Consider the following 23,302-nt stretch of genomic DNA (forward strand, 5'->3'; position numbering starts at 1 on the left):
GGTTTACCCGGAGGGGAGGGAGGAGCTGAGCTAAAACGAGCAGCAGCCACCTCCCCCAGCACGGTTTATTAAAGCAAGATCCCCGGCATCAAAGCTCACGATAAATAATTAACGTGCAATGCCTTTGTGATAAGGTACTGAACTTGAGCTTTCTCCTAAGGTAAATGATTTGTAAATGCAAATTTGTCCAGCTGCTCCTTTCCTGCATCAAAAGCCTGCTCAAAGATAGCATTTATGAGCTATTTTTGCCAAATATTTACACCGTCTTAATCAGGTTTTGAGTCATGTGTGTGCTCACTGGTATACAAAAATGCAGGGCAGTTACAGTTACATAAACTAAAGGGTTTGGAGGTTTTAAAAGTTGTTTTCTGCCTACTGGTCTATTCAAGCTCATTCTTTAATTCCCCCACCTCATTCACAGTGAGCAGTAACACACCTGCAGAGACCATTCCAGCTACATTCCTCGATCCATCTTTCCGTTCACATGCAGATCAGAAGGCTGGGACACAAGCATTATATTTTTTATTCTAAAAGCATTTAGGAAATGGCACCTCAAAATGAAATTACATCTGCACAGCCACCACTGAAGGCTGTGTTATAGCCTTGGAAGTGTATAGAAGCAATTACAGCAGGAGCATGGATGTTTCTGATTCCAACTGCTCTAAGTCTGCACAAATGTAACTGTTACTGTCATAAAAGGCTGAAGACTGAATTAAATGTGGCTCTGCTTTTACAGTGATACCCAGTTTGGTCAGCATCTAACACCTGCCTATCAGTCTGTAGGAAACTGCCTGAAGAAGAATTTTCCAGGTGATAAAGCAAAAGGTGTTCTTGTTAGCAGAATTCCAAAACTCTACCTAAAAAGCTGTAACAGCTTCCTGAAAACAGAAATATTCCTGCTCCTTTGCAGAGGATGGGTAATGGCTCCTTACCCACGCAGCACCTCTGGAAGCCCTGAAAGAAGATGAAGTTCTGCTTGTGAAACCACTTTTTTGTGAGAAAGTTTTCAGAAAACCAGCAGTTAACATCCAGGACAGTTCCCTGGCTACGAGGGAACAGACTGGCCCCATTCTACCAGTACCTGAAAGGTACTTAAAACTCCGTAACTTAAAACCACTTCTCGGTTTTGTTGTATGACAAGTCACCCAAATAAATTTTCAGTCTTTGTCTTACTGATATAAAACATCAACACAACCTACCATCCACTTACTACAGTGAAAGACTGCACAAATTAGAAGAAATTAGATGCCAGCAACATAGGTAGTTCACTGAATGCATTGTGATTTGAGGTTCAGTTTACTAATTCAATCCAGCTTTGCATCCCAAGGGAATCACAGTCAAGACAGACAGTGAATCCAGCTTTGCATTTGGTAATGATTCCACAAGGCACTTGCTACCACCAGTAGCTGTGAGGCACAATCTACAAAAGCCAGTTATTATTTTCTTTTTTTAAATGAACACCATCACCTCCACTCATCGTGCTCACACACAATAACCAACAGCCCTTCAGCATACAAGTTAAGAATGATAAAGTTACTCACAGGGCAGGAACTAAATTAGATTTAAGCAATCGATATGCTCCATATATTAATCTATAATAACAGAAACAAGCACTTGATAATCTTTCAAAGCCTTCTGAGAATCAAGAATAACTTGAATAGGCTGAACTTGGAGAAAATGTTTCTTTAACATCACACAAGATAAAAGTAAAGGCAAAAATCTATTTCTTACAGGCTCTTATTTTAATAAATCAGTAAAGGACATGCTTCAAAATGCTACACTAAAGTCATAAAGTCTACCCAGGATGAATGTGAAAGCAAAGATGAAACTCCAAAGCACAGGCTCAAGCTCTGCTACAGAGCCCTGAGCAGTGGTGCCTCCACAGAAGTTCCAGAGTGAACAACAAACAACACAAACCAAATTGCACACACAGATCAGATCCAGCACAGATACATTTTCAGCTCCTGTGAATGCTGGCCTTTTCCATTTAGACTGATTTCCTCAGTGAAATGAAAAACTGGCAACAACAGCAAAGAAAACAACTGGGAAAATGTTACTTTAGAAAACCAACACTTCAGATTTGGGGCTGCTAATGCCGTTACCATGAGCACACGAGATTCCAATTGAGCTGAACCAGGAAAAGCCCTTAACTAGCACTACCTAGAATGTGGAATGTATCAGATCCTGCTTCAGGTGCATCTGATGCCTGGTTCTCCTCTTTCCACATTCAGAAGTCAACTTCGCCCCCCTCCAAAAATCTCAGACATGAAATACAAAACCTCCATTCACATGCTGTGGTGTTGCCTTGCAGATTCTGTCCCCTCAGTTTAGAGCAGACCTACAATATTTACATCACCTACAAGAAATCCTATATATCTGTACTCACAGGCAACACATTGGAAGGGGAAGAACACGAATTTACACTCGATGGAACTGCCAAGGTTTTCCAGTTGTGCCACCAGGACACTCCATTTTCTGCAGCTATGGTTTGTGTGGGTTTTCTTTTATCCACATCTCCAAAAAGTTACGTAAAACCACAACACAAACTGGTTACCAAATCACTGCAGGTATCTCAGCCATCTCTTATCTCTTAGTACCCAGTATTTTTCAAAACCTACCCTAGCTTCAAATAACGAGATAAGTAAAAAGAATCCATAGCAACAGAAGAACTACAGAACCTAAAATTAAGGCTCTGAAGACCTGAAGTAGGTATGAGCAAACAAGAACATGTGAAGATTCAGATAAATAAGGTATTTTACACTTCAAACAGAAGACAAGCCTTGCCAGATTGCAGAAAAGGAAGCAACTTGAGAAAATGATGAAGGAGGGCCGTCCCACCCAAAATTTGTGGTGCACTCTCGAAGAGCTCTTAATGCTAATGAAAACAGTGTCCCATAAAATGTATTAAATTTGCTGTTGCAAATGAGTAAGAATAGACTGCTGTGATTTCAGGTGGAGTCCCTGGGACTGTCCCTTTACCATCTGACACAAGGCACGGTGCCCTGCACCCTTACAGGGGTTAGCAGAGGTGGGTCTATCAGCCCCATGAGTTCTACTTCTGTACTATCAACATCTCCTTCAGTAAAAAGGGGTAACCAAGACATTTCAAAACACTCTCCCCCCTTAACTGCTCTGCAGAACCACCAAGAACACAGCAAAACAGACCACAGTGCAGGCAGGGAGGGTTTTCCACCTCATGAACTACACCCCCAAGCAGCCCTCAGCTCCCCACCAGCCTCTCAGGATGTGCACAGCCCCAGCACTTCATTTCAATGTTCATTCTTCCCCGAGAAAAACCGAGCATGTCATCCTGAGTCTTTAAATTGGCTGGAACTCTCCTTACCCTGGGAGGGCTGGTTTGGCTGTCAAGAGTGCTTCCCACATCCCTTCACTACCATATTGTCACACCCTATGACATCTAAGTTTTCCTTACACTTCCAACGAGGTTTCCATGAAGTGCTGTCCTTACAGGATTTCATTATTGATATAGGGATGATTGTGGAAGTCCAGGCCCCAAAAAGCTACAGTACAGCTGATACAAATGATGCGCTACACACGACAAGCATCATCAATGAAGGTTCTCTCTGGACTTCTGCAAGTGAGTATTTAGAGCTGTCAGGCCTCCAGCCTTTTCTGAAACCACAACCTGTTGGGCAGTTTTGCATTTCTTTTCCTCAAGGCTAAGTATTTTAAGATGAAACCTGTAGCTTTACTCCCACTTCAGAACCAGAAAAACAAACAAACAAAATTTCAGCATGGGGAAAAAAGTTACAAACCAAAGCAGTAATTAAAGCTGAATTGCGAATTCGTTACCAATCCAAAGATGAACTTTTATGAAACATTTTATTAGCAAATTCATTGAAAAACAATAATGCATGCTTTCTGAGAAAGTTTCAGTCTATAGATCTGGAATTTATATGCTGTAATACATAAAATTAAAGACTAAAATGGTGACATGAGACACACAATGTTATTTTGTTCACAGTGCTTTTCATACTCCAATTCTAAGCCAATCCCTACCCCCACCAGAAAAGCAGCCTGGCTTCCCGGTGGCACCGTTCCCTGTGCCCGTGTCACCCTCTCCCTTCTGCCAGCACGAGTACTGATGCAGGCAGAAGAGCAGGGAACTGATCCAATTCTCTACATCCTTCACAAACACTTAGGAAAGCCAATGGAAGGGTACAGTACCCCCTCATTGCAGTGGCACTGCCAGCTTGAAACACTGAAACTAAACACCAAAATAGGATTAACATTTGGCTCCAACTTCAGCTCAGCTGTGTTTCCTATCTGCCCAAGAACATTTCTAATGAAAGATTCACAAATCGATGACAAATACCTGGATTTTCTGCAAGGTGAGTGCTGACACCCCACCACTAAAAATTCCAATCCCAATGACACTGGAGTGTACTACAAACTGCTGAGGTGTCCTACCACAGCGAAAAATGTTTCTGGATGCAGTTTTCCTTTATTTCCAGTTTTTTATACTTCTTTCTTTGCCTGTTTTCAAACAGGAACATTTGGCTTTATAAATCACTTTTGGAAATATTTCATCTTCTTGTTAACACCCAGCTTTCCTCTCTGCTATGCACAACACTACAACAGCCATAATTTCAAGCAATTATTCAGTCATTTAAAAGACATGTGGATGTGCCACTTGGGGACATGGTTTAGTGGTGGACTGGGCATTGCTGGGAAAATGGTTGGACTCGATCTTGGAGGGCTTTTCCAACCTAAATGATTCTGAGATTCTTTGATTTTTTTTTTTTTAAGCAATGTGACCTCTCTTAAAATTTTGAGGACACGTTAGACTCCACTTTTCAATTTTAAAAGTCATGACAGGTCTAATGACTTAAATGACTCTTGGCAGCCTGTTCTACTTTTAGAAGGAATATCCAAACTCCTCTATTTGTGGCTCTCCCTTCCTCGCTACAGTTACATTATAAGGTTTCAATGCACGAACCACAGAGCAGTGTTAAGAGCAGATGTTCAGGCTCATTAACTACAGAGGAAAGCCAAGAAAGATGAAGCTTATACAGGGCTTGACTCCATCTCAGCCCAAGTGGAAGCAAGCTGTGGGACAATTACACTGAGAACTAGGGGATGAAAAAAAACCTGGAAGCTGCCTCCAAGTGCTCAAGTCTGTTAGTGATGGCAGTAACACAAAGGTGGCTCTGCCAAAAGGAAGATGAAAGAGAAAAAAATTGGACCAGCACAATCAGAGATGGAGCTTTTACATCCCAGACAACGTAGGGAGAAGTGCTGTGTTATAAATACATAATCTAAAATACAGAAAGATACTGTATCTATTCATAGTGTCATATAAACATGAAGACAAACTGAGATTCACCATGGCTCAAAATATCATCATAAAATACCCAATAAATAAATTAAACTTTCCCAGAAAAGCACTCGTTAAATGGCTGGAAACGCCATGCAGAACACGAAATGAACGGAAGAGGTAGAGAAGCACAATGTCTCTTCAAAACCATATCAAGTCTAACTTAAATATGTTAATAGGCAAGAAACAGCAGCTAAGCCTACACTGGTACAGCCTCAGACTGCTGAATGCCAAACACACAGCGTGCTCTGTGCTGCTCACCCCGAGGTCAGCAGCAACACTGGACACATGTCACAGGAGTTAAAAACACATCAAACAAGATAAATTCATCAAAGTATAGTAATAATAATGGCAGACAACTGTGCTGGCTACGGACACATGCTCTGACCCAGTGTCACAAAACCTGACAGCTTCAAGACATCCAAGACAGGCATCAGACAAAAACAAAGGTGAAATGTATTAAGAGTCCATATATATGAGCTAGAATTAAAACCCCTCATAAGTTATCCATACTTCTAAGCCAAAAAGAAAGTTAAAAAACATAAACAGATGGCAAAGTCCAACAGAGTTATGGTGATGAAGCACTGAAAACCCAAAGGATATCAAGTACATAGGTGCCTACTAGGAGAGACAAAGTGACATTTGTTTTAAGAGATGAGCAGGCAGAAGTACAAAAGCATGGGGTTTTAAGGTAGTAGTAAAATAAAACATAATAAAAACACAGTAAGATTCACACCCATAGAGGTAACAATTAAAATCTAACTACAAAAGGCAGTAGTACACAAATTCTTTGAGCAGACTGATGAATTAGTGGGTAATTTAATCACAAAACAGCTTCTTCATTTTTAAAAGATCTCCAGACAAAACTGTATGACTAGAGGATACCAAAAATTATCACCAAGCTGCCATGCTTTGAAGAGACCCAAAAGAATTGAATCATCAAAATCCACACCATCAAAAAACAGTCCGTCATACGAGCCAAAGCCTCTGCAATGCACTAAGGAAAAGAAGATCAATAGATTAAAATGTGCAAATGAAGAAATTCAGGCTAAGCAGAACATCTGAATTTCTTCAGTGGTAACCAGCACCAAGCCAGCTGCACAAACAGCTCCACAGTGAAGAAAATTCACTGCTAACATATGCAGAACAACACACTCTGAGGGGGGAAAAGCTCTCTCTATTGATCAACTTAAAACAAGATTTCTCACGGAAAAACTATAAAAACTAGAATGTCAGAGGAATAGGAAATAAAACACCATTACATCACTGAATGACCAGTACATTCCCTCCCAAAAATGCCATACTCAGTCCTGGTCATATCACAACAGCAAACCCAAAGCTGAACCAGCAAAGTTCAGAGACTGGCAGTGAGAATCAGTGATGCCATTTAAAAATACCTACGTTTATGTATTTGGAGCCCAGTGAGTTCCCAAGGTGGACAGTCCTGTCTGAACAGCACCTTTAGGGATTTAATTGTAATTATTTTCCTTCTAATACATCCAATCCCAAAACATTCAAAAGCAACAAGTGAAGTGATAAGTTTAGTCTTGGTGTAAAAAAAAAAAAAAAAAAAGAATTTTTTTAGAGTAATTTCTTATTTTTCATTAAAATTAAACCTCTTCTGTTTTTGCACAAATCAAACAGCTTGCGGTTGTTATGCACTCCAGGGAATTACCCAAAATCCCAAGAAAGTTTAGCAGCAGAACATTCCAATTCTTTCACTGCCTTCAGTAAGGGCAGCTTTAATGAGAAAAAAAATAATATTTTAACTGATGCAAAAAGGATTTATCATAAATTGATAGTCCGCTTATTTTGCAAAATTAAGATGCTCCTCTGCATGAATACTAAATGGTAAAAACCCTGGAAATTAAAGCACGTAATAGACCACATAAAGCAGGCTTTCAGTTTTCCTACCAAACCCTGCAACTGTACACACACAAATCAGGCTTATCTGTTTAGATGGAATTAATCAGGATTACCACTTTCATCTTGGCAATTTCACTGGAGGACGAAATCAATAGCACCCAATCAGTAAAATATGACTGTTTCCACTGCGCTGAGGCGTTTTCTCCATTAAGAACTATTTTGCCTTTTTTAAAAATCAATAGCCTCAGGCATTATGTTTCAATATTCGAGGCACAGAGCTGTATTCCAGCAGGACAATCCAAGCAGCACCCCGGTGTTTGAGGCAGCTCTCCCCTCTCAGCCCAGCACACCGGAGAAGCAAACACAGGCCTGTACCTCCACTGCCATTCCCAAAGGCTGCACCGAGACTTTGGACTTCTCAGGGGCTGAATACCTACTCCGCAACCCTAAGAGGAAGGTAAATAAACCCTTCTGGATCCAGCACGGAAGCTGCAATCTGGGCCCTGCAGCCACTGAGATCCCTACAAACTGGCTAAACTGAAGTGCAGTTTCCCTTCCACCAAAGTGACATCCCGACCTTAGCACTGATTCCTTACGGGAAACCAGCACTAATTGGGTTACTAGCAACAACTCCAGTTATACCTCCTCATAGGCAATGCAAAGTGAACCTTTAAACATCCTGCAGGTATAAAACCACTGCATGTTTAGAAAAGTTGGCTACAAACACTGGCACACATTTTACACACCAAATTATCTCCGTGAAACTGGAGATGATAAAAAAATTCACTTTCAAACCCCCCATGATGCTCAGGTTGATGTTGCCCAAATTAAATGTTTTTATAGCTTGAAAGCAAAACTTAAGCAGAATATTGTACTGCTCCTTGTGTAGTTTTCCTAAACTCCCACTGCATTTCCTCACTCATTTATTATCACTCTCCTTCTCTTGGCCATGCAGCAAACTCCATTTAGGTGCCTACAGAGTCTTCAGACTTCTCTGACAATCTCTGGCTGAAGGTTAATGTCATGTAATCACAAGGGCATTTTATCATCGGGAACAACCAAATACTCTTATTTGTATAAGGAAACATCTACCACATGTAACTTCCTTACTTACACTGATAAGTTAGCACAAGGTAACTCAGCCAAGCTTTTTTTTTTTTTATGACACCTTTTGTTTGCTGCTTTTCACTGTGATGAACATTAAGCACAGGTGTGTACACACCTGACAATTTTGAAACTGAAGTGTTAGTTTATTAGGAAAGCTTCATAAGCCAGTCAAGTAATTTTCTTAGATGACTAATAAACATGCACTGCAAAAGCCATATGCAACCTGTCCATATGGAACAGGAATATCAAGCAGGGAGACCGGTGATAAACTGACTTGGGACGTAAACGAGACCTGAATATTTCTGCTCTATTTTTAACTTGGGATATAATTAGAAATAATCAAGCAGCACACACAAAACAGAAACAAATGATGACCTGCTGTTTCTAGGGTCCCCAGCCGATCTGTGCTGCCATCCTTAGCTTTCCATACTCCCTGTCACTTCCCAGGAGGAGCATCCCTGGCAGCAGCACCTGGAAGCAGTTCCCAACTTGCTGCTCACAGGCCCCTTCACTTGGGCTCCTCGTGCAGCTGCAGGCCCACCAATTGCTAATTCTGCTCCATTAGGACTTCCCAAAGCAGCAGTTTCTCCTCTAAAAACAAAATACATATCGATTCCAAGGACTTCAAGAATACCAGGGAGAGACAGAACAAATTTCCTGCTTCTGAATAATCTCATTTGCAATCTTAATGGTGTATATAGGCTATCACAGCTTTCCTACTAAAAATTAAGTGACACCAGCATCATTTTTATTCCTAATAATGCAATCCTGTATAGATCCAAGTTTTTATGCTCATCTCAACTCAGTTACAAACAGTTATAGGAGGCAGGATTTAGCTTAATTCGATGCTTCTTCTTGATTTGTTTTATTCCCTCAGCTAAGTGAAACACTGTCCTAATTCTAAAATCAGCAGCTCATCTTGGCTTATCTGCAAAGCAACCAACCAGACTGGAAAACACACTAATGTTTGCAGATACACAAATAAATGAAGTTATACAGTTTTTTTCGTAAAATAATTCAGCTGCACTCTTTTCTTCTTCAGAGAGCCATGAAGAGCTATTTATAGATAGGATCAAATGTCCCTCCAACACACATGACTCCATACAAAGAATATGGGCTTCCAAATCTGCAACTTCTGCTCATTTATGGCACTTTTACCCACACTAAAACACCAGCATGGGCTTTTTTTGCATTAAAACCCCCTGTTCTGGACATAGCAAGCAGCCTTGACATGGAGAGCTGTGAGTCCCACAGCTAAAGCTCCACCTGGACCTACAAACCTGGTGTTCCTCGACCTCTCCAGCCCTCAGCACCAGCCTAAGGAGGCTCTTCCCAGCATCCTGAAGAGATCAAGCTTCACCCAAAGCATGGGGCAGAAGACAGCACTATCCCCCTCACATCTAAACTCCAAGGGAAGAACTTTCATGCCATGGAACATCTGTAACCAACTCCCTCTCCTGTGAGCAGGGAGGGACTTGCAAGTCCGCCTCCCACCTGCCCGTATAAAAGTATGTGGGACATCCTGCATTTAAGAAAAAATAGTAGCGATTAGGTGGGAAATAGTGTGAATTGAAATGAAGTTCATCCACTATACGTTAAGTGTCTCCTCTTCATTGAGACAAAGAACTAAGAGAGCCTTTCTCCCTTTCCTCTAAGTAACTGGTACAAACACCCTCAGGTAGGGAAAGCCCAGCTCCTGGTCCTTCCCAGGGATCCCATGGGACAGCATCCATGGACACAGCATCAAGGCACCTTCCACAGCAGAGAGAGGAGAGGAGAAGATCACCAGAACTTCCAAGATTTCCACAGTGATACTCCCAAAGTCCTGCTCCGATAAACAGCTCCAATGATGGCTTCATTCCATATCATTTCAGCACATCACTCCCCCTCTGCAGACTTAATTCACATATTCTCCAACAGACACAACTTCATCTACTAATTTGATTTCCTCAAACCATAAAGGATTATTTTAAACTAGCAAAGAGCTACCAACACAACCGTAAGACCGCTGAGCTATCAGGAGAGCAGGAATATCAGAAAAGAATCACCACGTGGCAAGACTTTACACATTACAAAGTAACTTATCTGTTACACATACTCTGCAGATCTTAGAGTCAAACTGCAACATTTTTCAAAAGAAAAAAAAAAAACCTGATTCAGACATGGAATCTGCAAAGTAACCTTGTACTGTGTAAGAGGATAAATAAAAATATTCCCTGTCAACAGGAGTCAGCACACATGGTTCCGTCATGAGAACCACCATGGACGATCCTGCCTAATGTGATTTGAAACAGAACGATTATACCATTTAATGTCAGAATTCAACCATTCTCACTTTCCCAAGTTGCTAAAAAACATTCATTTGATCAGCAGCTTTTTCCATAGTCCACTTACACAGAGCTTTCCTCTTAAAATATTACGATTCAATCAACCTACAGTGTTGGGGTTTTTTTTTAAATCCCAGCACTCAGCATTCAAGACCAAATTTTCTTTCAAGCTTCCTACTAGCTTATTGCTGGCAAGAAGGAAATAAAGAAGTTACTTTTTAAAGCCAGTATTTGGCAAAACGAGCAGATAACATCGCTGCAAAGCTAAGGAGGCTTCTGTGGTATTAATGGTCTCATGCAAGGGCTTTTGAGAGAGCCTTCTCCTGCCTCACCTGGGTGAGATTACGTTTTCCGTAGCCTATAAAGAACCAGGATTCAATCATGGACCATTAAAGACAACAATGGTTAAAGGTGTGAGAACTACCGCGGCTGAAACGCTGCCAGACCGCTCATTTCTGGGCTACTGCGGCAGTTCCCAGGCAAGTTCCTCTCTCTCCACAGGTTGCCGGTACCGAGTCCCTGTCGCTTCCAGCACCGCTCCCGAGCCGGGACAGAGCCAGCCCGTGCCCGGCTCCCCTCAGGGGTGAGCTGCAAGCCCGATTCCCCTTAGACGTGCCCTGCTCCCGTCACGGGTGAGCTGGAAGCTCGATCGCCCTCAGGTGTGCCCGGCTCCCTTCCCGGGCGCCAGCGAGCCGGGAGCACAGGTGGGTGAAGCGTTCAGTCCCCCGCAGACGGGGCTCCAGGTGTCCCTTGTTCGCGGGGAGGCACCGCCGCCGCTCCCCGAGGCGCGCAGTGGCCTCTGCTGGTGCCCGCACGGGGGGAGCGGAGCGGGCTCAGCCCCTCGGCAACCGCTCGCCCCGCCGGGGCCGCCCCGGGCCCCGCCGCCCCCGGGACCCCTCCGCGCCCCCTCACAGCCCCGCGCCCGCCGCCTCCGGGGTCTCGCCGCGCTCTTACCCGTGAGGAGGCTCCGGGAGCCGCTCCGCGCCGCGGCGCCGGTCGGGGCGGGCTGCGCGAAGAGAAGGGCGATGCACAGGGAGCCGAGGAGCCGCCGGGCTCTCCGCGCCGCCATCGCTCCACTCTCCGCGCCCGGCAGCCGGGCTGCACCCAGCGCCAGCCCCTCCCCCGGGGGGGCTCCTCCTGCCTTCCTTCCCTACCGGGCGGGCTGCGCGGAGGCGGCGGAGGGAGAGCGGCGGGCGGGCGGAGCGGCCGCGCTCCCTCCCTCACTCCATCGCGGGCCGGGCTCCGCCGCTCGCTCGCTCCGTCCCTCCCTCACACGGACCCCGCGGGGCGCGCGCCGCCTCCCGCCCGCCCGCCCCCGCCCCGCGCATGCGCGCGCTCCTCCCCCCCCCCCCCCCCCGCCCCCGACCCCCGCGCCAGGTGTGCGCGCGCCCGCTCCCCCGCGCGCGCCACCGCGCCTGCGCGCGCGGGCGGGGCCGCCGCCCTCCGCGGAGGGGCGCCGCGCTGCCCCCCCTTCCCCTCAGGCGTTCGGTAGGTGAAGTTCCTGGCTTTTAACGCAATAAATCCGTGCTTTCCCCTCTCCAGGACCAGCCCAGCGTGGGTGCGGGACCTGCGCGTTCTCCACGCGTAAAAACATGGAAAACCAAACGGTTCGGCACCAATCCGAGTATCCCTGCTATGTGGCGAGCCGGAGGGTGTGGGAAGCGGGAGCCCTGTTCTGCCATGGTGCTGGGAACCAGCAATCCAGAGCCGCCAAGAAACCCGCAATCGAACTAAACGTAAAAAAATAACTTGCGGAAACTTGTTTTCTTGGGGAGCAACTCGGCTGCTCTGTTCGGGATGTCGCCTCTGCCAGTAAACATGCTTCTCAAAGATAAATAACGTGAAGAAAAGGCCAGACATGCACCGAAAAGGCAAATGCAATGTATTTTCATCCTCCTGGGGATAATTAGTTTTATATAGCATTTGCCATTCAAATCCAAATCACTGGAATGCCGCATCGTTACCAGCCGGTTCCAGCCATACTGCCGGATCCAGTCTCCTTACAAAGGACACAATAAAAGCTATAAATATACATTCCTCCTTCATTTTTCATATGGAGCGTACCCTGATATTTTTTCCATCTCAGCTTGTTACCCACTAAATTATATTTTTACAACGCACACGGTGTCCTTGCTCATTTTATTATTGACTAATTGAATTGTCTCTTTCAGGACGTAAATTACATGGCACCGGGGCTAGAGGTATCCGGGAGACAACTGGACCCCCTGGGGCACCGCACAACGTGAAACACGGGTACATACCCCGCAAAACATGTTGCAAAATGTTTTAAAACTAATTTTAAATCATTTGTTCCAAAAAACCCAGGCTTTTACGCTGGTTGTGAGACTCTCATTGAGGAAAGTTTCCCTTGATAACCTCGGTGTGTGTGGCAAGGGTGTCCCTCTTGTTGCAGGCAGCTCTATATTCCCGTGAAATTCTCCCTGATCCAGCGGGATTTGCAGATTTGTTTATGGAGAGGGTTTTCTGCGAGGCAGACGCTGGCAGAGTGTGCAGTGCCCCAAACGCAGGTGTGGATTTTGCCGTACAGGGATGCGGGGATGCGCACAGCGAATTAAACGCTGACGTGACTGCAAAGCACCAGCTAATACAGGTGTCTGAGGCGTCTCTCCTTGTGAAACTTGCTTCATTATTTTATGCTTCTGTCAGGAAACAGGGGGTTTGGCCACTAAAAATATCCCGGGGCATTTTCACAATGGAATAATTACCTCCTCAGAAAGATGTTTGGGTTTCTCCAGCTTGCCCTTGCCGAGTTACGCTGCTATCTGATATGTCACAAGGATTACCAGCAACCAGCTGCAATTTATCCTGAAAATGGAAGTGGTGATTAAAAGGCAGGACTGGTAGTGTAACTCCTATTAAAGCTGGTTAGCAATTCCCATCATAAAATCCTGCCCTCAGTCGTGTTTAATAGGGCCAGACTAACCACTGTGCTGAAATATAAGCATCTGAAGTTCATACCTCGGGTTAAATTATAAACGTTTGTCCTTCTCTTCCTTCTGTCAGGGCTTTTCTAGTCTGAAAATGAGAATGGTCACTTTGTCAGAGGTGTTCCCTCGAACCCCACCACGAAAACCCTCCTGAAAGTCCTGCTGGTGCTCAGCAAGGGCCTCCTGGTACTTCCGCTTCCCAGCAGCTCCATCCTCATCACAACCCAGGGCTGTGAGATCAGAGCTGGACCTGCAGCTCCAGTTCCTGGCTGCTCTGGACCATGCCATGTCTGCAGGTAGGAAGGGCGAACAGGGAACCTGTCCTTCCAGTCCTCTTGGGAAACACGGAGCAGGAAGCTCCTTGAAAAACACAGTGGGGATGGGAACTGGGTCCAGGACAGATAAGTTGGCAGGCACAGAGGTTCTGGAGAGAGACAGGTTCTCCAGCGTGGTGGAAGGGAACGGGGAGCCAGAAGGAAAAACAGGTCTGCCTGAAGGGAGGGATAAAGCAAAGCTGATAAGAAAGAATCTGGAAGCCAGGCTGCTGGGAGAAGACTTTAAACCAGAGTGGGAATGGGAGAAGTTTCTGGGAGGAGGATGTGCAGCCTGGGAGGACTGGGAGCTGTCCCTCTGGTCTGGTCAAGGGCTGAGGGAGAGCTTGCTGGGCAAAGGGGATCAGATGGAAGAGCTGGAGCGGGGCAAGGCAGGAGGACCCCGAGGCTGGGTACGGGATGCAGCAGGGCCTGTGGGAAGAGGGAATTCACTAGAGACAGTGATGTAGGAGCAGGAATGACAGAAACTGGGGAAGGGAGGCAGAGCAGAAAGGTGAGGATTTAGGAAGGGGAATGAAGACCACCTGGAAAACAGTCAGCAGCAGGTACCTGAAATACACTGAGAATGTACCTCACCCCCTTGGAGTGCTGGAGCTTGTGCCAACCACGACATCCCTCACGGGGCAATTTCCACATTGCTGATGGCCTGCATCGGTGCCAGCCCAGGATTACATTGCTGGCGTTATCTCTACATGGGAAAGAAGTACATATTCAATAAAACAACAGTACTCAGGCTGCACAGTAACACACTACCCAGTTACCAAACATCAGCATAAAGGTGGCCAGTGCAGAAGGATAAGCCAGGCTCAGACACTAAACCAAGGTCAGGGAACCCAGGCAAGTGCCTCAACAACTTCCACCTCATTTACTGTAAAAATCAGATGTAGGTGTTTTATGCACCACGTGAGGAACTGAGGGGCGAGCAAGCACAGCACTGTGGGTGGGGCAGGTGACTGCTGCTCCCAGAAAGGATTTTTAGCCTCGGGAATCTGTGGGATGCAAAGCACAGTCCCTAAGCAGAGCCTGCCCTGCGCTGCACTAATTGTGCAGTCAGTGCTGCCCAGGTGCCTAGCCTGACATTTTGAAGCCTGACTTGCAGAAGTGAAGAGCTCTTGCAGATAAATCTGCAATAACTGAGAATTTATACAACTTCTGACTCGGTTAGATGGTTGGCCATGTTCTATTTTCTGACAAAATCGGGCCATTTAGTATTTCTAATTGGATCTCTGAAATGAAAAGATATTTTTTACTATTCTGTCTGTATGGCCGAGTTCCTCGTCTGTAAAATAAGGACAACACCAGTTCTCGCTCCGGTGTTGAGAAAATGAATTCGAGTTTGTGAAGCACTTGGATACCATAGTGATGAGTCCCATGGAAAAGCTCAGGAGGAAATGAATAAATCTGTCTTCAGAACAATATTTGAATAGTCTGCTGTAAATAAAGCATGGGCCACACAGTGAACAGCGAGGAGAAAATAAAATGATTACTGAGTGAGCACAGTCTATTCTGTACAATGAGTGAGGCCAGGAACCTGTTGAAAGAACAGTGTGTGATCTAATTACAATTAAATACTTCATCATAATGCAGATGCATGGAAGGGACAAATTACAGTTGCACAGGCCACCTTAGTGTTGGTATTTCTAAACTTTTAGACTCTTGAATTTAAAAAAACCACCACTGTTAGGTGCAAAGGTGTAATACACATGTATAAATGATTTCCTCACCCTTTAATAGTGGGAGACAATATATTTACCTCCTCTACCTCAGCCACTTAAGTGGAAAAAATGTTTTTCTCTTCTTGGCGATATCTCAGCCTTACAGCCAAGACTTAACGCTGTCATTCACACACTGACGTAGAGATTTAAATCCAAAATTTACCTTCTTTGGAAGTCTGTGCATGATCAGCAGAGACAGACTATTCTCCAGAGAGGGAGCCAGAGGAGGACCTTCATTTCGGTGATTAAAATTTTGTGTTTTGCTTGGAGTGCTTCCCATTCCAAGCCAGCCCCCTGGTTTTGATGCAGAGGCAAGGTTATGGAACAACAACTCCCCTGATCTTTATGACTCCTCAGTCCCGAGGCTACGCTGAGCTTTCCCGACTCCTGCTGAGACTTGGAGCCGCTTCAGAGCGGCTGTAAATTGCACTGGGTTATCTGTCGCCCACAAGAAGGGTGATGGAATTAGGATTGCACTGTTCAGTGCCACTCTGGTCGTGCCTATTTTTCTCACCGTGATTTCTCTATTGCTTAGCGGGATGTGAGGTGACACTGAATCGTTACACCAATTTATTGTTATCCAGAGAATTTTTCGTTACCGGGCATCCTCTGGCAGCTGGTTAAGGCAATTTGGGATAAGAAGGGGCTGCAGCACAAATAAAGACGTGGCTCATTAAGTTTAAGACTTAGAGCTATGAGATACCTTCAGTTTCACCTTCTGTGCTGCCTCCCTCGTGTGAGGCATCAGCTCCATCCACGGACAACTTCTGGCAACATGACCTCTCCAATTATTCCTGATCTCCATCCCGATTCCAGCACCAGTGCCCAGCAAGGTGTGCTGTCTTTCATCCTTCAATAGGGGATAGATTTATTTTTTTCATTTATTTTTCACATTTATTGATCACAGATGTGGTTTTGCAAACTGCTCTGAGGTTAAAAGTCATCCTCTGGACTTTGCCGAGCAAATTCTAGGTTAACAGGTCATGTGCCAGAAACCCTCCAACCCCAGCACACACTTCTGTCATTCCTGATGTCAACAGCAGTTCCAGCTCCTCAGTGGAGTCAGGGAGGGTCATAAATGGAGGCAGACCTTCCAATCACTGAGGTGAGTTTCCCAGGACGTCTGAGAGGAAGGTGGAGCTCCTTGAGTCCTAGATTGACAGAGTCTGAAACACAAGCAGGACAGTTGGTGTAAAATGCTTTTAAAGGCTTCCATCGCTAAGCAAGGGAGCTGCTGAGTTCTAATCCAGTGTTTGTTTATTTAAGGTTTTCAGAGGTAGGTGGAGGAAACCTAGAATCCAAGATGCAGTGTTTACTGGAATCTGATCCACAGTTTAAAAGAAAAGGGTAATGCATTTGTTATCAGGAAGTGCATAATGATGTGGGATGTGGCTCTCTGGGCATCCAGAAGGACAGAAATGCAGGTAACCCCCAAGGGGAAAGCCTGATGTTATTGCAGTGAACGGGATTTTTGCCGTCCGTGTCAGCAGAGTGAGATTTCATGTCTGGACGCCTGTCGTGGGATGACACCGTGCCACAGGTGCTCACAGCATTCTCAGTGACTGTATTTTCCTGGTTTGGTGGCTGTCATTAGTTGTTGATCTCAGATGTGATCATTACTGGCGACACACTGACCACTGAGTCTCCATTCCTCTTTCCCGCTGTCCATGGGAACACTTTCCCAGTGTCCCACTTCTCCCTGAGTTACTGCAACTCATCTTTGGACTGAAAGACTCCCTGCACACCCAGTAAGAGAGGAGACAGATGGTCCATGCCCTCTCGTGCGAACAGGATCAGTCTCCTCTGCATCTTAAAAACCACATAAACCAGGCCAGGATTCCAGGTGGTGTTTATCCCAAAGCATTTCCAACAATCCCACAAGAATGTTAATTACTGACACCAACAATCTTGTTCTCATTCATATAATGGGAATGCCTAAAGGTCTTACCTGAGGTTGGGCAGACACTGTAGGATCACACAGGAAAAGCCCAGAGGGGTTTTAGTCCAGGTTATCCTGACAGGAAGTCAGAAAGCAGAACCACAGAGAGGTGTTGGAGGTAGAGCAGCAGGGCCACCTTTCACATCTCCTGAGTCCCAGTGCTTCTGCTCTGTAAACACCATCACGTTTTCTCCTATGCCAGGGGAAGTGAGACTGCAGTGTTCTGAGAGAATTCAAAGCGAGAGGAAAACCGTGGAGAGGAGAAAGGATAAGAACAAAAGGACAAGAATTGATGCTTAGCACATAGAAACAGTCATTTGCCTCTGGGCTTGGGAAATCAAAGAAACAGACCAACAGCAGAGGATGCCTGAAAAACACACAGCCCGTCGCTCCCGGGGATCCCAGCACACCTTACAGACCTCCCCTCTGCCCGTGGCAGGAATCAACAGCAGCACAGCCCGGCCCTTTCTGTGTGTTACCTGAAAGGGTCAGCTGGGGTGTTCGGTCATATGGCTGGAATAGGATGTGTTGGGGAACTCCTGGAAATGGAAAGAAAAGGACACATTACTTGTGAGGGATACAAACAGATCAGCCAGAGTTAGATGAGCAAGTCCACACAAAACCTGAGACCAAAGAGACTTGACTGGTTTGTCAACACCAACAACTCCCACAGGTGTCCTTCCTTTTGGTCTGTATCTCAGACTATGATTTTAGGTGTTTAAAACTGAATATACAGAAACAATTATTCCAGGAGTCATTGTTTGGATATAGTGGCTGAAGTGTCCCTCTGCTTTAAGTGGCAGGAACTGGAGGCACAGAGTGCTATTAAAACCTTGTGACAGAACAGTAAATATGCACAAAATTACCTCAGTCCACTAATTCAACAGTTCAAAACCAGTCATTGCTATGACGTGGTGAAGACAGGGACAATGAGCCACAGAAACAGGAAGGAATAAAGACATTGGACAATAGGTTGGGACAGGGATAGAGTCCTGTTTGCTGAAATGATCTTGTTCATGCGCTCACAGAGAGCCCTTTAAAGTCAGAGTTTTGGCTTTGCTTCCTCCAACTGGAATGCTCAGACAAACCTCATCACCCTTTCAGATGCTGTGAAGGAATTTCCTATAAATATAATGGATTTTTCATGGAGGAAATATTGGACTTCTTCATTTTAACCACGTTGTCTGACAAATGGACAAGCTCGAACTGTTGTAAAATTAAACTGTTCAGAACAAGACCTGGTTTACAAAGGGCTTCCGTTCCCCAGGCTCGTAGTATGCCACTGAAGGATGCCTGGAGTCCTGGGGGAATTCTTTTGCCGTGGGGTCTGTGTACTGTGGTCGTGGTGCCTCCCAAAGCACCTTCCTGCCGGGAAAGGTTGTGCTGCAGCCCCTGGGAATGCTGCAAAAATCTGGACAAGGCCTTGGTGATGTAGCTGTCAGAGGAGAGCATGGGAGGTCTCTTCCCAGAGAGCAATAGCAGGGGTACAGCCCTGATTTACTAAGGAGAGAAACAAGCTTCTGTTCCCAGCAGTTCCTGGTTTAAAAGCAGGGATATGTCTTGACTCGTTCTGCATAAATTTTATTTTTAAATCATTTCTAACCTCTTGCAATTTTTAAGCAACTCTAAAACCAGGGTAAATTAGCCAATATTCCTTCCTAGTGTTACCAGTCCACCCTCTTACCCCCATCAGCACAGTCTGAGTCTTTCTCAGCTGCAGGACTGAGCAATGTGGGGACACAAGGACAGTTTAAAAAGCAAAGAACACACTTTGTGCCAAGGAATGGTGCTGCACTGAGAGCTCTGGCAGGGAAAATGTGGGCAGCCTTCAGACAGGTGAAGAGTCTGACTCCTCAAGCTCCAATCTGACACTTCTCACAGACATTCATTTCACTTTTTTGTTGTTGTTTAAACGTCCCTTCAGGGCAACACTTCTGCAAAAACATCATCATTCTCCCACCTTTCTATGCTCGTCCCAGGGGATCGGTGATCAAAGCCAGGAGAGCAGACCAGGAGCTCCGAAGGGATGTGGAACGTGGGTGAAGGAGCCGTGAGCCCTCGGCTCTCCCTGACAGGTCTGGGCACTCGGCACGTCAGGATCGCTGGGTCTGCTGCCACACAGGGGTTCTGCCGCTGCTGTTATTCCCTCAGCACCTGAATGGCAGCTCTAAAATCAAATTACATGAGTGCTACAGGCTGCAGTCCCTGGCTGAGCCCTGAAGTCAGACAAATTGAAACAACAAATATGCCCGGATAGCAGTTCCCTAAGAAATGTCATCCTTACGCTGCTCCGCTTTTCCTCCTAACGGAACCTGACGGGACTTATCGACTGCCCGGTATTCCTGCAACTGCATCGGAAGTTATTGATTCTGAGAAATATGAAATGTGTCTCAGAGGTCAGAATGTGACTCTGTCCAAGTGAGACACAAAGGTGTTCGGAGATGCTGAACGGAGCAGGGGGAGCAGCAGAAAACCACAGGCTGGGAGTTGACTCCAGCAGGGATTGGTGGGGTTTGAACACCACTGCTCCAAGATGAGGTGAAGGTGCTGATCCCAGCTCCTTGTGACCAGGAACCACCACACAGTAAATGTTGCCCAGGCTGTTGCTCCACCTGCTTCCCTGCCCACTAATACACATTTTTTGAGGGATGCTCTTAGAAGGACCAGAAGTTGAAATGCATTTCTTCCTCCTCCCATAGTGGAAGGCACATGCTGGCAGGGGAATCTGGGAGGAAAATGCTCTTATGCTATACAGGCAATGGACGTTTTGTGCACAAGCAAGATGCCTTCACATTCCCAAAGGAGTTCAGCTAAGAAGCATCACTGCCAAAAACTGGAGAGAATTTAGATGCTTGGAACAAACTTACACTGCTGAAAGTGGGGAACTGGTAGAGAAAGATGTTCAGGCTATCAGAAGTTGTTATCAGAAGTGCCCTTCGTTTCTGAAAGCACAGAAGTGTAGGTTTTCAACAAAAATGAATTTCTCAAAAAGACTGTCCTTCTGTGACCAAAAACCTTTGGTGAGGGCTGAGAAGAAATTGAGGTTTATGTCTGTATCATGTGGACATTTAGATTCCACGAAGCAAAGCAATGGTATTTTTCAGCCGTGAGCCTTCTGAGGCAGGTAACAAATAACAGAGATTTGACAGAGGGAGAAAAGCTTTCTCACAAATCTCCTGTTTTCCCAGTCCCAGAGGGCTGCAATCTGCCTCTGACCCCTCTTTCAGGCTGGCGTTTGCTCTGTGATCTGTTGGGTTTGTGTTTTCAGACGGGAGTCCAGTGTTTTCCTGCCAACCTCCAGCAATCACTAGCACTCAGCTGCTCCTTCTGGGGTGTCATCGCGGTGTCCACCACTCCTGAGGCTGCCAGGATATTCTGGGAAGCACTGCCTTTGGAGAAAGCACAGGGGACCACAAAGCATAGTATGGCTGGCTTTTTTTTTATGTTTACTGCTACTACTGCTGTTAACATGTGTTTTTACTAAAGAGCAGAGTTCATGAATTATGCTCAGCTTAAAAACAAAGCTGTAAAAAAGTACCAGTGAAAGACATCAGGAAGAAAATCCTCAAAACCACTCCTATTCTCTTACTGTCTCTCTTTTTTTTTTTAAGTTCTGCCTCCAATTTCAGGCAAATGCAGCAGTGCCTGGGGTGTGGTGCCTGCAGAAGGCTCCTGAAGAAGCACCTGCTGTGCACAGGCTCCTGCTGTGGGATGGGAGCAGTGGGAACTCAGACCCAAGAGCATGTACCTCGCTGTGAGCAGTTTCCACACCAGGAAGAGGAAGAACTTGGTCTTGTTCCTGGCTACAGGTGGCTGAGACACGTGAGAGGTTTCACTAATTCTCAGTCGAGCCAAGTGAATGATGCCTGTCCCGTTAGAAGTGACAAAGGTAAGGCATCTTGCACTTCACCTAAAATGGACACCAGAAGAGGGGTGGGTTTAGATGGGATATTGGGAAGAAATTCTTGGCTGTGTTTGGTGCTGAGGCCCTGGCACAGGTGCCCAGAGCAGCTGTGGCTGCCCCTGGATCCCTGGCAGTGTCCAAGGCCAGGTTGGATGGGGCTTGGAGCACCCTGGGCTAGTAGAAGGTGTCCCTGCCCAGGGCAGGGGGTGGAACAAGATGGTCTTTAAGGTCCCTTCCAACCCAAACCATTCTGGGATTCTATGATCAAGAATGTGGGAATGCCAACACAGCCTGGAGCGTGGACAAAATCCCTGCTCGGAGTTCCTGGCCCCGGGGTGGGTAGGGTGACACTGCAGCAGGAGGGTCCAAACCACAAAGATAAGTGCACATTAAAGTTGTACACCAACTTATGAACTTCTAGGAACTTAATTAACCCCAACCAAAAGCCACAAGCAGACTTTGGGAATTGAGCAGTGACGCTGCTCTATGTCAGCTCCCACAGCAGGGATTTTCCCTCTGACCAAAGGGATCCCTTTTTCAATGTATGGGGAAACACAGGCAGCAAAAGAGATGGTGTGAAAAATTAGCAGCATTTACAGTTGTGTTGGAAAGCCTTGTTCACATCAGAACACCTTCCCCAGGTACTTGAACAAGAGAATGGGGACTTTAAAAAACAGGGAAACCTGCACAGGGTGCTCAGTAAATCTGAGTGGAGTACACCCACCTTAAAGCTCAACTCCTGTATGGAATTTTTACCTGGAGTCCAGCTGACACCAGAGGAAGGGGTGAAAAGGCTCCCAGCTCTGTGAGAGGTAAGAGGAAATGACAGAACTGACAGCACTGGACACTGCTGGGTCACCAGAGAAAGGGGAAAAATGCAACCCTGTGTGATTACAGTCAAACACAAATAAATATGTTGGAAAAGAACATTTTCTATTTCCTGCAAGCAATAAAGTTTGGGGGGAAATGGCCTATGACAAATATTTTTCTCTGCTGGAGGCAGCAGCAGGGCTCTGACAGGCACGTTGGAAAACAGACCATACGTTTGTGCATATTCAACAGCCCCACTGGGAGACATCATTTCTCAGGCTGCCGTTGGGGTTGTGTTTGGCACTTGAACTGTTTCGGGGGCTTTGATAGCCCAGGATCTGTGTAGAGGATGTTTTGTTCTGAGGGAAAAGAGCACGAGCACATGACCAGAAGCTCTGATCAGCTATTGAAAGACCCAGCCCAGCAGAGCTCAACAACACAATTCCTTTGTAATGGAAATGCCATACCTAGGCATGAAATTAGGAAAGCAACGTGTACGAGCAGATTCCAAGAAGATCGAAGTCATCCTGGTATTCCTGCCCCAGCAGAGAAGGATGCAAAGTTAAGACACCTCTGAGTAGTGAAGTGTCGACCTGATTTAGCTGCCCAAGCAATCAATGACGGATCTTTATGAGTGTTCAGGAGCCCTAACACACAGATCTTCCCAGGGAAACTGAAAAGAGCTAATTAATAGCCCAGACAAACAGAATGAAATGCAAAGCTGGACATAGATCTTTACAGCCCGGTGCTGACTGCGCTGAATTCTTTCCTTGCACTCCCGGCTGACCCCAGTGAGGCATCAAGATTAATGCTTGTACAAAAAGCTTTTGCTTTCCACTTTTTGTAAAGCACTTTCAGGCTTTACACTCAAGTGTTTCGCCTGGCTGCAATCAGAGATAGTTTAGTCTAGACTTACAGACTTAGCTGGATTTTGCTGTCCCTTGTCCTGCTTCAGGCAACCTGAAGTGATACCTCTCTCTGTCCTTACTGCTCTGGCCACTGGGAAGTGAATGCCC

General features: G+C 45.8%; 1 protein-coding gene and 2 long non-coding RNA genes across 13 annotated transcripts in view; 1 reads left to right on the plus strand and 2 right to left on the minus strand.

Moving 5' to 3' along the window:
- Nucleotides 1-11,897, minus strand: part of NEO1 (neogenin 1) — a 171,998-nt gene extending 160,101 nt beyond the window's left edge. For 9 of the 10 annotated variants that reach the window (XM_048318233.1, XM_048318232.1, XM_048318235.1 and 6 more), the window contains exon 1: nucleotides 11,593-11,896. In XM_048318233.1, the coding sequence (XP_048174190.1) occupies nucleotides 11,593-11,707 (115 nt within the window). In that variant the 5' untranslated portion in view covers nucleotides 11,708-11,896. Of the gene's footprint in view, nucleotides 1-11,592 lie in introns of all 10 variants that reach the window. The other variant, XM_048318236.1, reaches the window with a different exon arrangement.
- A 163-nt stretch (nucleotides 11,898-12,060) lies between these two features.
- Nucleotides 12,061-23,302, plus strand: part of LOC125332881 — a 31,371-nt gene continuing 20,129 nt past the window's right edge. The window contains exons 1-5 of one of the 2 annotated variants that reach the window (XR_007206646.1): nucleotides 12,061-12,126; nucleotides 12,810-12,891; nucleotides 13,663-13,882; nucleotides 19,497-20,994; nucleotides 21,184-21,461. This is a non-coding gene — a long non-coding RNA (uncharacterized LOC125332881). Of the gene's footprint in view, nucleotides 12,127-12,809; nucleotides 12,892-13,662; nucleotides 13,883-17,774; nucleotides 20,995-21,183; nucleotides 21,462-23,302 lie in introns of those variants that run through there. The other variant, XR_007206647.1, reaches the window with a different exon arrangement.
- LOC125332880 overlaps nucleotides 12,763-23,302 on the minus strand; it is a 104,379-nt gene continuing 93,839 nt past the window's right edge. Inside the window, exons 19-25 of the long non-coding RNA XR_007206645.1 lie at nucleotides 19,533-21,482; nucleotides 18,052-18,111; nucleotides 17,582-17,795; nucleotides 15,797-16,799; nucleotides 14,490-14,606; nucleotides 13,618-13,674; nucleotides 12,763-13,464 (exon numbers count right to left, since the gene is read on the minus strand). This is a non-coding gene — a long non-coding RNA (uncharacterized LOC125332880). The remainder of the gene's footprint in view (nucleotides 13,465-13,617; nucleotides 13,675-14,489; nucleotides 14,607-15,796; nucleotides 16,800-17,581; nucleotides 17,796-18,051; nucleotides 18,112-19,532; nucleotides 21,483-23,302) is intronic.

This window comes from Corvus hawaiiensis, chromosome 13 (genome assembly GCF_020740725.1).
Source record: "Corvus hawaiiensis isolate bCorHaw1 chromosome 13, bCorHaw1.pri.cur, whole genome shotgun sequence".
NCBI lineage: Eukaryota > Metazoa > Chordata > Aves > Passeriformes > Corvidae > Corvus > Corvus hawaiiensis.